Source organism: Ictalurus punctatus, chromosome 5 (assembly GCF_001660625.3).
Source record: "Ictalurus punctatus breed USDA103 chromosome 5, Coco_2.0, whole genome shotgun sequence".
In the NCBI taxonomy this organism is placed as follows: domain Eukaryota; kingdom Metazoa; phylum Chordata; class Actinopteri; order Siluriformes; family Ictaluridae; genus Ictalurus; species Ictalurus punctatus.
This window is the reverse complement of record NC_030420.2, coordinates 7,774,366-7,787,460: the sequence shown is the minus strand read 5'-3', so window position 1 is coordinate 7,787,460 and position 13,095 is coordinate 7,774,366. Positions and strand designations below refer to the sequence as shown.

The 13,095-nt window shown below is 37.7% G+C and overlaps 2 protein-coding genes across 4 annotated transcripts in view; both read right to left on the bottom strand.

Annotated features, from left to right (window-relative positions):
- Positions 1-1,206: 1,206 nt before the first annotated feature.
- The window catches only part of espn (espin), a 59,089-nt gene continuing 47,200 nt past the window's right edge, over positions 1,207-13,095 (bottom strand). The window contains exons 12-14 of one of the 3 annotated variants that reach the window (XM_017467128.3): positions 5,693-5,772; positions 4,434-4,445; positions 1,207-2,882 (exon numbers count right to left, since the gene is read on the bottom strand). In XM_017467128.3, coding sequence (XP_017322617.1) covers positions 2,735-2,882; positions 4,434-4,445; positions 5,693-5,772 — 240 coding nt within the window. In that variant the 3' untranslated portion in view covers positions 1,207-2,734. Of the gene's footprint in view, positions 2,883-4,433; positions 4,455-5,692; positions 5,773-13,095 lie in introns of all 3 variants that reach the window. The other 2 variants (XM_053680157.1, XM_053680158.1) reach the window with 2 other exon arrangements.
- Positions 9,204-12,790, bottom strand: LOC128632839 (espin-like protein). The gene has a single exon (XM_053680159.1). It carries the CDS (start codon positions 12,597-12,599, stop codon positions 10,665-10,667), a length of 1,935 nt encoding a protein of 644 aa, XP_053536134.1. The 5' UTR covers positions 12,600-12,790; the 3' UTR covers positions 9,204-10,664.

Sequence of the window (13,095 nt, the reverse complement as noted above, 5' to 3'; positions counted from 1 at the left end):
GCCCAGTCAACACCTTGAACTCTTTGTCATGTCACTCAAACAAATCCTGAACAATTTTTGCAGTGTGTCAGGGCGCATTATCCTGCTGAAAGAGGCCACTGCCATTAGTCAAGTGCATTAGGGAATACCAATGCTGTGAAGGGGTGTACTTGGTCTGCAACAATATTTAGGTAGGTGGTTCCCAGCAGAACATTGCCCAGAGCATCACACTGTCTCTGCTGGCTTGCCTTCTCTCCATTGTGCATCTTGATGCCTCTCTTCCGCAGGTATGCGACATACACGCACCCGGCCGTCCACATGATGTAAAAGAAAATGTGATTAATCAGAACAGGCCACCTTCTTTCATTGCTTCATGGTCCAGTTCTGATACTCACGAGCCCATTATAGGCACTTTCGGCAGTGGGCATCGGCAGTCTGACTGATCTGCGACTACGCAGACACATATGCAGCAAGCATACATTGTGTGTTCTGACACCTTTCTATCATAGCCAGCATTAACATTTTCAGCAATTTGTGCTACACTAGCTCTTGTGTGGGATCGGAACAGACGAGCTAGCCTTCACTCCGTACACGCATTATTGAGCCCTGGACGCCCAAGACCCTGTCGCCGGTTCACCGGTTGTCCTTCCTCGGACCACGTTTGGTAGGTTGTAAACACTACATACTGGGAACACCCCACAAGACCTGCTGTTTTGGAGATGCTCTGACCCAGTCCTCTAGCCATCACAATTTGGCCCTCAAAAAAAAAAAAAGTCACTCAGATTCTTACGCTTGCCCATTTTCCTGCTTCCAACATATCAAATTTGAGAACTGATTGTTCACTTGCTGCCTAATATATCCCACATGTTGACAGGTACCACCGTAAGAAGATAATCAGTGTTATTCCCTTCACATGTCAGTGGTTTTAATGTCATGGCTGATTGGCATAGCCTACTTAAGTGCAAGATTTAGCATAGGCTAAAGGGGCATAGACTCTAGCATAGACTCTAGGGACACACAGATGCATAGCCAACACACAGAGCATAACCATTCCGGCATGTTTTTGGGGAGTGGGAGGAAACTGCACAACCTGGAGAAAACCCATGTGAACACAGTGAGAGAATTCCACACAGACAGTAGCCAGAGCTCAGTACTGAATCAGGGTTTTACAGAGTTGTGAGGTTGCAATGCTAACCACTGCACTATCAGGCTTTTCAAAACAGGACATTTGTATTTATTCAAAGACAGCATTATGAATTCCAAGAAATCAAATTTTTATTTTGCTACATTTGCCCGTTTGACATTGATGGTTTAGAGTAAGAAATCAATGCAAGCAAAGGATGAGGAGGACAATCTGGACCTTCATAGAGCAAAAAAAGGGCAGCAAAGTTTTTTCCTCAGTATAACTATGTACATTATTCATAAATAGAAAATGTTCTAATGGCAATTGCGTTTGTGTATAGCTTTGTTTTAAACATCAATATGGCATCAAATGAAGTTAAACCAAATATTGCATGCATTGCACATATTTGTATGAGAATGACAATTTTTTTTTTTACACTTGCAAAACATGTACACTCTAAATACATCACGTTTAACTATCACACATTTTATGACACAGAACAGACACCACATATATACACAGACATTCAGAAAGACACGTCCGGCACTTTTCCAAGGTCCAGGTACCCTATCTGTACAAGGGATGTTATGAGCAGATGTAATGAAGGAAAAGTGTGCTGATAAAAACGGATGTACACCCTCATGCATAATCATCTATTTCTGGTCGCAAGACCAAAAATGAATGTACAGTAATAACAGAATAAGATATTAACATATCCATATCTATATATCTTGCCCATGTGTTCAGACAAACAACCACAAATATTCTGCCCCTAGAGTAAACTCTGTGATTTGGTAAATCTTAGTAAAGTACATGTGTGGTTTTTGGACAGAATGTATTACACAGTAAAATATTAACGACAGCAGCATATTCTGCCAATTTCTGGTCATTATGGAAATATCAATATGCATCTTATGGTTATGGCTATTGTTATATTTCACCTTTTCATGACTGTGTAAAAAAAAACAAATAAAATGAATTATTTCAATTAAGAATCCTATTAATCGGTGGGTTGACTGCAAACTACATAAACTAAAACACATGCACAAAAGTCCAGGTTAATATTGTGAACATTATTATCAATTAATATATCTTTTTCTCATATGCCAAAAGTAGTTAAATCACTCTTTAATAATTATTTCAGTGCACTTGTATGTAGTTTGATGTCAGCATAATCTGTTTAACTAGTATGCTGTATTCAAATTTCCTTTAGAATGATTGGCTGGTTAAAAAAAAAAAAAAAAGTTAAACGTTTTGTATAGAATAACTACTCTTTCTAGACATGAAAATACTTTGAAGATTTTTAAATGTGGAAATGTGAGGTGCATTGAAATGTATGTATTTTCAATATTATTGCAGGCATTTTTTTGTTTGTATTTGTAATAAATCTACAGGCGCACAAATAGAGGACCACTAATGAATTATAGGCTTTTACAATAACACATAATTCTCATTGCAATGTACTATGGATCCGTTAACAGTCCTGAACAGTGCAAATCTGCATGAATTCAAACAGCTGTGCTGTGTGCTGAGCCTCTCAGTATGTGGAATGGAACTGGTGGATTGTGGGTAATGCGGTGTCCTGCAGATGATGGAAGCAGAGAGATGTGTGTGAAACAGAATGGGGATAAACTACTGTTTGGCTATGTCGCCTTTCTTTAAAATGACCTGCCGCTGCCACGGCGCCAGCTTGGTCTCATCATAGCCTAACGTACGCAGCCGTTCCAGCTCCATCTTTTCTTCGTTCTCCTTCTCTATCTTCAGTCGCTCTTCTTCTTTCCTGCCATGCCAAAAGAAGAGGGGCGATAAAGTTAACACACACAAGAGGACAAAAAAACAACATACCAATAACATAGCACAATGTTATTGCATAGTATATATTCACTCACACGAACAAACTAACTAATATACACAGCCCCCTCTGAAACTTTTGGAAAAGCAAGGCCAATTCATTATTTTTTGCTGTAGACTGAAGACATTTGGATTTGAGATCAAAAGATGAATATAAGAAGAGAGTTTACAATTTCGGTTTTAATTTCCTGGTGTTTATATGTAGATGTGTTAAATGACAGAACATAGCACATTTTGTATCAGACCACCCAATTTGTAGGTGAGCACAAATATTGGAAAATGTGACAGGTGTGTCCTGTTAGACTGATTTTTTAAACAATAAATTGCTCTGAACATCTACTCTTGGTTTTAGCCTTCAGTTTCACATGTGAAGACTGCATATGTTGTTAAAAAGGATAAACCAACATGAAGACCAGAGAGCTGTCTTTGAGAGAAAAGCAAGCCATTTGAAGCTGAGGAAAGAGGGAAAATCAATGAGAGGCATTGCACAAACATTGGGCATAACTGATACAACAATTTGCAATGTCCTGACAAAGAAAGAAACCACAGACACAGTATGGGTTGGCCAAGGAAAATAACAACAGCTAACAACAGCTGATGACAGAGTGTGTAGAAGACCAACCCCCCGTACCCATAAATAATAATAATAAAAATACAAACCACTAGTCAGCAGTAAGAATCAGAAGGACAGATTGGAATTCGCAAACAAATACTGAGATAAGCCACAAAGGTGCTGTAATAAAGATTAACCTCTACCAAAGTGATGGAAAGGCCAAAGTGTGGAGAAAGAAAGGATCTGCTCATGATCCAAAATATACAAGCTCATCTGTTAACCATGGTGGAGGTAGTGTCATAGCTTGGGCTTGCATGGCTTGGGTTTCTGGAATGGGCTCACTAATCTTTATTGATGATGTAACTCATGATGGTAGCAGAACAATGAATTCAGAAATCTACAGAAATATTCTGTCACATAGTCAGCTCTATGCAGTCTTCACAGGAAAAACCCAGGGCTCAAACTAAGAGCAGACATTCAGAACTAAACTGTTTAAACAGTCAATCTAACAGTGCACACTTGGGCAACAAGAAACACCTGGGCACCTTTGTTCACTTCAAAAATTGATGGGTTGAAACAAAAGGTGCCATGTTCTAAGTTGTTTTATACACCTAGATGTAAATATCAGGAAATGAAAGCTGAAGTTCTGATCTATCAGCTCATATTCATCTTTTGATCTCAAACCCAAAAGTCTTCAAAGGAATTGGCCTTGCTGTTCCAATACTTTTGGAGGTGACTCTCTCTCTCTCTCTGTATATAGACAGAGTGAGAGAGAGAGAGAGAGAGAGAGAGAGAGAGAGAGAGAGAGCATGAGAAAGGGAGTGAGAGATAGATAGATATTGGTGATAGATACATAGATAATTTATAACTATGCCAAGGATTGAATACATGCATATTTATCACTGGTCCATCTTATGAATATCTTACCTTTTCTGCTTCCTGCCCGTCCAGGTGGTTCATAAGAGACATTAGAAAATGAGAGATTTATAAATTACAGTGAACATACTGAGCTAAGTGAAAAAACACTACATATAGATACTTCAATATACTGACAAGCATTTACAAGCAGTGTAAAATCTAGTCTGTACAATGCACTGCTACGGTTATGTGCAAAAGTTTGGGCATCCCTGGCCAAATTACATATTTTATTGATTTTTGAAGTAATTTCTGCAGCAAATACTTTATGAACTACCAACATATTTTTAATGATGTTCAAGTCTCTGAGGGCCATTTCAAAAGCCTCAGCTTGCCTTTCTTTAAGTTATTCATTTTGAGGTATGTTTTGGATGAGTTCCTTGTTACTCCATCAGTCCACTGCACTTATTTCCAAAATACCTGTGGCTTATCTAGATTTTTTAAAATACTTTAGATGTTTACTTTTGTGATGAGGCTGCAGCTAAGGTTTCCTTCTGATGACTCTTCCATGCAGATCATGCTTGTACAATCAATTCTGCAGAGAATAATGGTGACACCACTCCTTGATGTAATTTGCACATTTTGCTTTGCCTTTCTGTCCAGCACACAGGCAATACTATCTGAGATTTTTCTCAGTCTTCAGATTCTTGTATTCCATAGTTCCCCTTAACTGCCATTTCATAGTTAATGAAATGCATTCCAATTATGCGTTGGAATTGTCATCAGCTAACAATTCCTAATGACTATTCTTGAGTCAATTAAAGCCAAATATGATAAATAAATTCTGAATGGGTGTCCAACCCTTTACATATGCTACAATTACTATTTTTTAAGTTAATCAAATATAAAGTAACTGTACATTAACTTTTGCAGAACAACAACAATAATAGTTTGCCGCATAAGTTGTTTACTTCTTTTCACTTCAAAAAGCAAAAAAAAATTAATTTTGCCATGGTTGCCCAAACCATTGCATACAACTGTACAAAAAGTCTCTTTTCAGGTCTCTTTTAAGACCTCTTTCAGAATTGTACTGGTAACTTGTCTATTCAGAAGACAGAAAGAGGGCATCATAGTCAAGTCTGAGACAAATGTAGAGGTACATAGAGGTACATAGACTACAGATCAGTCTATCATCTTTTTAAATTATGAAGTTGCTTCACACGTCATTTCTCTGACATTACCATTTAGGGTAGGTGCCATTATTTGTGTTTTTAAATGAACGCTAGTCATAAAAGAAGACAAAATTACAGAACTTAAGTATGTTTACTCACTTTTCTTCATCCAGTTTTTTCTTCATGATGTCTCTTCTCCATGCAGGCATGGCTGCAAGCAGGGCCTCCTCCTCCTCAATCTATCAGAAAGAGACAACACAGTGTGGTCATTGAGCTGACTGAAACATAACTTCAATTTATTTACACTGCTACAAGTCAAAGGAGACTGAGGAAAAGATAAATAAACCAATATTAACTGTAAATCATTAAAATGTAGTGTGCTACAAGTGCCAAATTAGAGTGATAATTTCAGGTTTTTGTATTAGAATAGATCTAAAACAAGATAATTTAAACAAAAATGATAAAATATACATTCATATATATGTAAAAAACAAACAAACAAACAAACAAACAAACAAACAAACAACTAATAAATTTGAGCACCAGTTTAAACCTAGTAGGTCTATAAAATCCATGCGTACCTTAGCTAACATTGCCTAAAATTGTGCTTTCATGCTACATTGAAACCAACCTGCAGAACATCTTAGATGTATCATAAAGTGGGATATTTTTCAGGTTGAAAACATTTCTGTTTTTTTGGTGCACTTTATTCTGCACATCATACCTTTTTCAATTATTTTATTAATTTGTACCTTATCTGAATATATTTTTATTTCTGCATTTTATTTTACACATAATTTAATTAATTTTATCATCTTTTCTTCTTATGTAAAGCATTTAATAAGAATGACCTCTGTATGAATGCATTACACATATAAACATTCAATTTGTAAACCTTTAACAAATTCATACACAACGTATTCTCAGGCCTCAAGATTCGCCAACGGAAGTCATGAGGGAAAACTGGAGGAGGAGGAGAACCTGAAACCAAATTCCACTACAGTCTACAGTTCTGGTCTACAGTTCTGTCTTCACACTGAATGAAACATTATCTCCTGCAGACTTACACTTTGTAACAAGAGGCCAGAGCAGGAGGTGGCCATTTTGAGCTTCTCGTCTTCCCTTTAAAGTGGATCAATTACTCTAAATCTGCTCCAGTGAAGCATGGAACCCTACCCTATCACTGGCAAAGGCTCCAGCAGCATGGTAATCTAATCTACAACTTAATATTTAAATGCTCCCCTGGGAATTATAACTGAAGAAAAAAAAGACCAAAAGAAAACAAATGGATTAATATTTAAAACAAGTTTCATAATTTGATATGTTTAAGTTGATATGTCAACAATGAAGCTTTGGATATGATTGGTGTTTTGTCACCGTTTTCCTAGTGGTGTTTGGCAGCAATTCTGGGGATCTGCATGTGCACGTGACTCAGATAATATATAAGACCAAAACATACTGTGCTTTGGATGCCAACTTTAAACAATTTTTTAAAAATATCCTATTTGGCCACAGGATCCATCTAAAGCAGTGGTTCTCAAATGTTTTGTAGGCAGGGACCCCTTTAACTGTAAAAAAAAAAATAAATAATAATAATAATTCCAAAGACCCACTCAGTATGGATCTATTTCAAAAACATTATTTACATTTTTCATATACTATTTTTTGAATCCATAAAGTTTTCTATTCCTGAACTTTCCACCCATAGAACACACTAGGTCTGAGCTGACTTGGGTGCTTGGACCCCTAAATATAATAAATATTGTAAACCACTGTAACAAAACAAAACAAAACAAACAAACAAACAAAAAAAAAACAATCACAGACCCCTTCGCTATGCTTTACTGACCAATGGGGGTCCTTGTGGCTCTTTTTTGTAAACCATTGCTATAGAGGAACTCTTAAAGCAGGAGTCATCAATCTTATCCAGAAATGGCTAGTGTGGTTACTGGCTTTATTCCAACAAAGCAGGACCGATTAACTTATTAAAAGACCTATGATTGGTTGGAATGAAAATGACTCATTCTCTATTGGAAAAGGTTCAAAGTAGAACCCTTTATGGAAGCTAAGAACCCTTAATTATCCAATTAACCTTTTAAAAAAAAACATCAAAGACTTTATAGTCAGATTGACATCTCCAGGTAATTAAAGTAATGTTGACTGGAATAACATTCCATATTTTTTATTTTTTATACAGTATTCACTTTTTGCTTATTTAATATATTTCCAGTGCATATATTCACTTTACATTTAGACACATAATATATCTTTTGACTTTGTACTTGGACTTGAAATATGAACAAAAAAGTATGTTTTTATAAGCATAAACAAAGATGATTTAAAAAAAAAAATCATAGGGGAAAAAGTATTCAGACACCACAGATGACCAACATTAGTACTTTGTTGTAAAGCCATTGTTGGCAGTTACAGCTTTGAGGTGTCTACAGTAACATCTCAAAAGTAACTAGTTAGGTATTAGTAGCATTGTGGTTCAATTTTGGCCCAAGCTCTTAGCAAGCTGTCTTCAATTATTCAAGGTTCTGAGGGTCCCTTTGATGGAGTCTGTTCTAATATGTCCTGGTACATGTTTCCTTTAATGACACGCAGTGCCACAGGACCATTTGCAGAGAAGCAGCCCCATATTATGATGCTCCCAGCCCAGTGCTTCACTGTATGTACAGTGTTCTTGGAATCATGTGCACAACCCGTCTTTCTACAAACACAGTAGGGTGAATTATTGCCAGTTAGTTTTTGTTTTATCTGGCCAGAGTATATTATTCCAAAATAATTCTGATTTATCTAAATGCATTTAGATGTGCATCGCTGTGCTTTTTTTTTAGCAGAGGAGTTTTGCGTGGGGTATAGGAATGGAGATGAATGCAGTGCACTTCATTACTTATTGTCTCTCTGTGTCACTGTGTGTAACTGTTGCTCCTGCTGCTTTCAAGGCAACCTACAACTCTTTTCAAAGAACTGCTGCCTATCATTAGTGTGAATGCACGTTGTGAAATTTTGCATGGCGCTCCTGTCTGGGGATGATTAGTTGTGGTTCCATGAACTTTCCAAATGTCTACTGAGCCAATTTTACATTTTTTTGTTGTTGTTGTTATGGCTCTGTAACTTTTTCTACTCAAGTTTTGTTTAATAATGTTGTCTGTAAAAACTACTTCATGGAAGCTCCTTCACCTACTAAATCTTCCTAACCAATAACAATAATAAGTATTTTGTCTTTTAAGACACCAGGTGCAATTTGAACAAGAAAATTTTTGCAGCATTTGTATCTGCAAATTGATTTATATTTATATATATTTTTATATAGTATCTTTGTTTATGCTTATGAATACCTAATATTCACTTTTTTGTTCACAGTAAAGTCAAGAGACAAAGGATAAATGTACTAGTCGCATATTAAAGAACAAAAACAAAAGTGACCGAATATGTATTTCTCTTCACTGTATGTATAGGAAGGCATGCATATAAAAATTAAATGACAGAAAAAAAGCACATTAGCAAGAAATACACGCTACATGTTTTATTGATGTGGAACCAAAAAAAACATAAACACTTCAAACGTGGATAAACTGTTAAATCAAAATGAACATCCAAAACATCATTAACAGCCAAAATTACAATCAATAAACACTTTAATGATATAATGATTGTAGTTTGAGTTTAAAACATCTAATAATTTTCTGACTAAGTTCACTTGCATATCAAAAACAATTACATTACAAAACAAGCTAATTAAAGGGCATGTATTTGAATGGTAAAAATGATGAAATACTGGTAATCTTTGGTAAAATTTGAGTTAGTACCAAGTAAGCCCTTAAACAATCCTAAATACACTGCGGGAACACCTGAACACGAAGCTACTAGATAATCATTCATCATTATCCGGATCAGTATCACAGTGGCTCCAGAGCCTACCCTAGAACACTAGGCATGAGGTGAGAACACAGCCTGAGTGGCGTACCAGTTCATCACAGTGAACCAAGAACCAGGGATTTCACTATTTAGTAATATTTCATGTCATAACCCCAGTATGAACGTTGTGCTTATAGAAGAGGGTTAGAGTTTTGGTTTCATTAATACCTCAGTGGCTAAACTCATATAAAAATGAAATTTAAAAAAATGATAGTAATAAGGAGGGCCAAAATGAAACGGCAATAGTAAATTTTAATTTACCTCAGAAGCAAATTCATTAAACTAATTTATGTTCATGGATGAAATAACTACCAAAATTAGGAAGAGCCAAACTCAATACGCTTTATGAATGCAATTTACACCAAACTACTATATATTTTATGGCCTGAATCCGGCCCATTGTGTCTCTGCTGTCTCTGTATTAATTAGTAGTGATGTTATTTCCATATTTACAAGCTGGAAATAGTAAAAATGTTATGTTTTTCTATATTATGCAATTGTGAATTATCTTTTAAAAGACAAAAAATACCCAGAAAAACCATATCATCTAGATTGAACTAACAAAGAATTACTCACTATACCAGCAAATAGATTATGGGTTATATGAGAAAAATACTGGTCATTTTTTAACAATACATTGTGGCTTGGCCTGTATATCCAGCATCAGTTTCCTGTTAGGCCCACTTGCTTGTGAAGCTGAATTGCCTTGTACTAGACCAAGGGTAGACAGTAATTGTTATATTTGTATTCTCTTGCAAAGCAACAAAAACAAATATGTTCAAGCACTGACCATGGGCCACCACCATCCAAGACTACAACTTGACCATATTTCCTTACCTCCATATATCCATATATTCCATACAAATATTTGACTGAGGACCTTCTACACTTGTCCAAACTTTTTTCCCCTAACACTGTGCATTTAACATAGCCCTTTCTTCATGGACATCAGATTAAAATTGGAGTCCCAATTTAAAAAGTCCACTGACTTCCATCAAATAACCTTACATTATATTTTAGGTGGACACTAGATTTGCAGTGTTCAGCAGTAACCTGCATTCGGTCATTTTTCAGTCAAGGAGAGAATATCAGATTATTTTTCTCTAACCAAATCTCTCACATGTCTGGACAGACATTTTGTCTCATAACATGCTTTATCTGAAGGCTTCCTTTAAGTTCCTTTTGATCAAATAATCGCCTTCATTGGTCAGATATCAAACAATTCTGCTTCCTTCTCCTTCCAGAAGGCAAAACTTCGCTCAATGTATCTGATTATATCCTCATTGCTAAACTCTTTAAGATCATAAATAAGTTTTATCGAGTCCTCATTCAGCTCTTCATTATCTTTGCCTGGAAATTGCTTCTCAGCATGACCGCTGAAGGGTTCAGACAGAGGCTTTTCAGCTGTTACTTGTGTGGTTGTCTGGTTCTCTGGCTGTTCTGCATTAGCTTTATCTGCATTTTGATCATTGTCCAATATGTTAGGCTTATCAGTCTGCTCTGTAGAGCTCGCTTCTGCTGTGTCCTGTACAGGCACCTGTGTGGAAGCTTGTTCTTTGTCAGATGCAGGTGCCTGTGTTGAATTTTGCTCAGTTTTTTCAAGAGACTCTTGTTCTTGTGTTGTCTCAGGTACATGTCCTGAGTCTAAGATCTCCTGAATTTTTTTTGGTGAGTCAATCTGAGTTGTCTCCAACAGCCCTCCACCGTCTATAGTGTCGCCAAAGTATTTCAGCTTGATGTCCTCAAAACCATCTGTCCAATCACGATTCCCTCTCTCAATGCTTTCCATCACCTCACGGTGGAACTCACGGATCACTTCCCAAGGATGGCTGCCAATTCGATCAAACATATCATAGCACAGTAAGTGTCTGAACTTCCTTTCACTGCGAGACATGTTCATCTCAAGCAATTGGAAGTAGCCAAGCATGAAAAGATCAAGGGTCAGGTTATCATAATGAACTGAAGCCCCATTTATATGAGGGAGAAAATGCTCAGGCCAGTAGATCATTTGAGCCCGACTTAGCCGACGGATCTGACGTGAGGGTACCTGGCTCATAATGGTCCTCCAGTGGCCAAGCAGGTTCCCTACTACTTGCCTCTGTTTCATAAAGTGCAGGAGCTGGTCATCCTCGCTCCCATCCAATTCAAACTGGTTATTGTTATCCTGGGAGTGATAGCCATCCATCCCAACTCCTTGACTTCTTCTTCTCCCTGTGTATTTGGGTCTGTAAGAATCGGTCATAGTGTACTTTCTCCAGTGCTCCAGAAACAAGAACACAATCCTCTCCTTTCTCATCTCGATAGACTCCTGAACATAGCTCAGGTCTGTCTGCACCTCGAGGCTGCGGGTGTGATGGTTTCCATTTAGTGCAGGGTCACTGGATAGAGGGTGTACCAGATTATCCATGCCCGACTGGGGTACACCATTAGATCCACTGTATGTCAAAGGTGCATATGATGGTATTACAACCGGCTCATCTACTAATGGCAAGGTTGGATCTTGCTCTGGTGGTAGACCATTAGTGACTTGAGAGTCACTAGAGATGTCACAAGGTGTGAAGAGTAGTTCATCTTCCAGGATAGGCTCAGGAGAATAACTGCACTCACTCACGACTGGCAAGGATCTCTTCCGTTTGTATACTCGGTTCATCTTGTCCTCTTCATACTTAGACTGGCTCTGGATCATCTCATAATTGGCCTTCAGGTTTTTCACTGACACACCACACTGCTTGAGTTCCTTCTCCACCTCCTCTCGGGTTGAGAAAGACTGCGATCGCCCAATGTTACCTGAGGTAACGCACGTTGTCTGTGCCTTTCCACCTTTCAGACCTTCATATGTATAGCCTTGATTAATCATTTCCAGAATGTCAATTTCTTTACCACCTAATGTTGCAAGGAGAATGGCCATACTTTTAAGCAGTGTAGAAATTTTGCTACACCAAGCAGGAAGGTCCTCTGCTTGCCCATGAACCTGTTTGGGGTTGACAGAGAAGTGGTCCTGGGTCAGGGCAGCAGACACAGGGAGGAGCTGATGTAACTCTTTCTCCAGCTGCTCCAGCTCTTTTTCTACCTCTGTCACTTTGTGCATAACTTGGAGGTTCTCAATCTGTTTCTCAATGCGAATGAGGTCATCCTCAGTCATCAGTTCACCAAATGGACCCAGTATAGCATTGTGTGCATGAGAGTAATGCCAGTCTTGTGCTTGGAAATATCCACTGGTAGAAAACTAAAGCAGGGTCAGAGGAGGAGACAGAGATGAACAAAAACAGAAGGATGGGTTGTCCTTCAGTCTGTAGGTCCAAGGCTTCTCAGACATGCTTCTTCACACCAAACGTTTCAAACCTTACATGGATTTAGTGGTGCAATGGTAGCTGCTTTACTATGGCTGAGATGAGTTGAAGCAGTGTGACCTTTAGCAACTTGCAGTTGCCGAGGATCTCAATATAGCATGTTTGTATGGGAAAATTTAGGCAAAAAGCTTCCAATTTGACTAGCTTTTTCTCTAGACTAGCTATATCAAATTCCTATTTAACAGGAGCACTTATCCTGCCTACTCTGAATTTGTAGTCTGGATTATGAACCAAGCCTATAAGCAGTCATTCCACATAATTAGTCCATTCCATTAGCAGTCCAGTTGA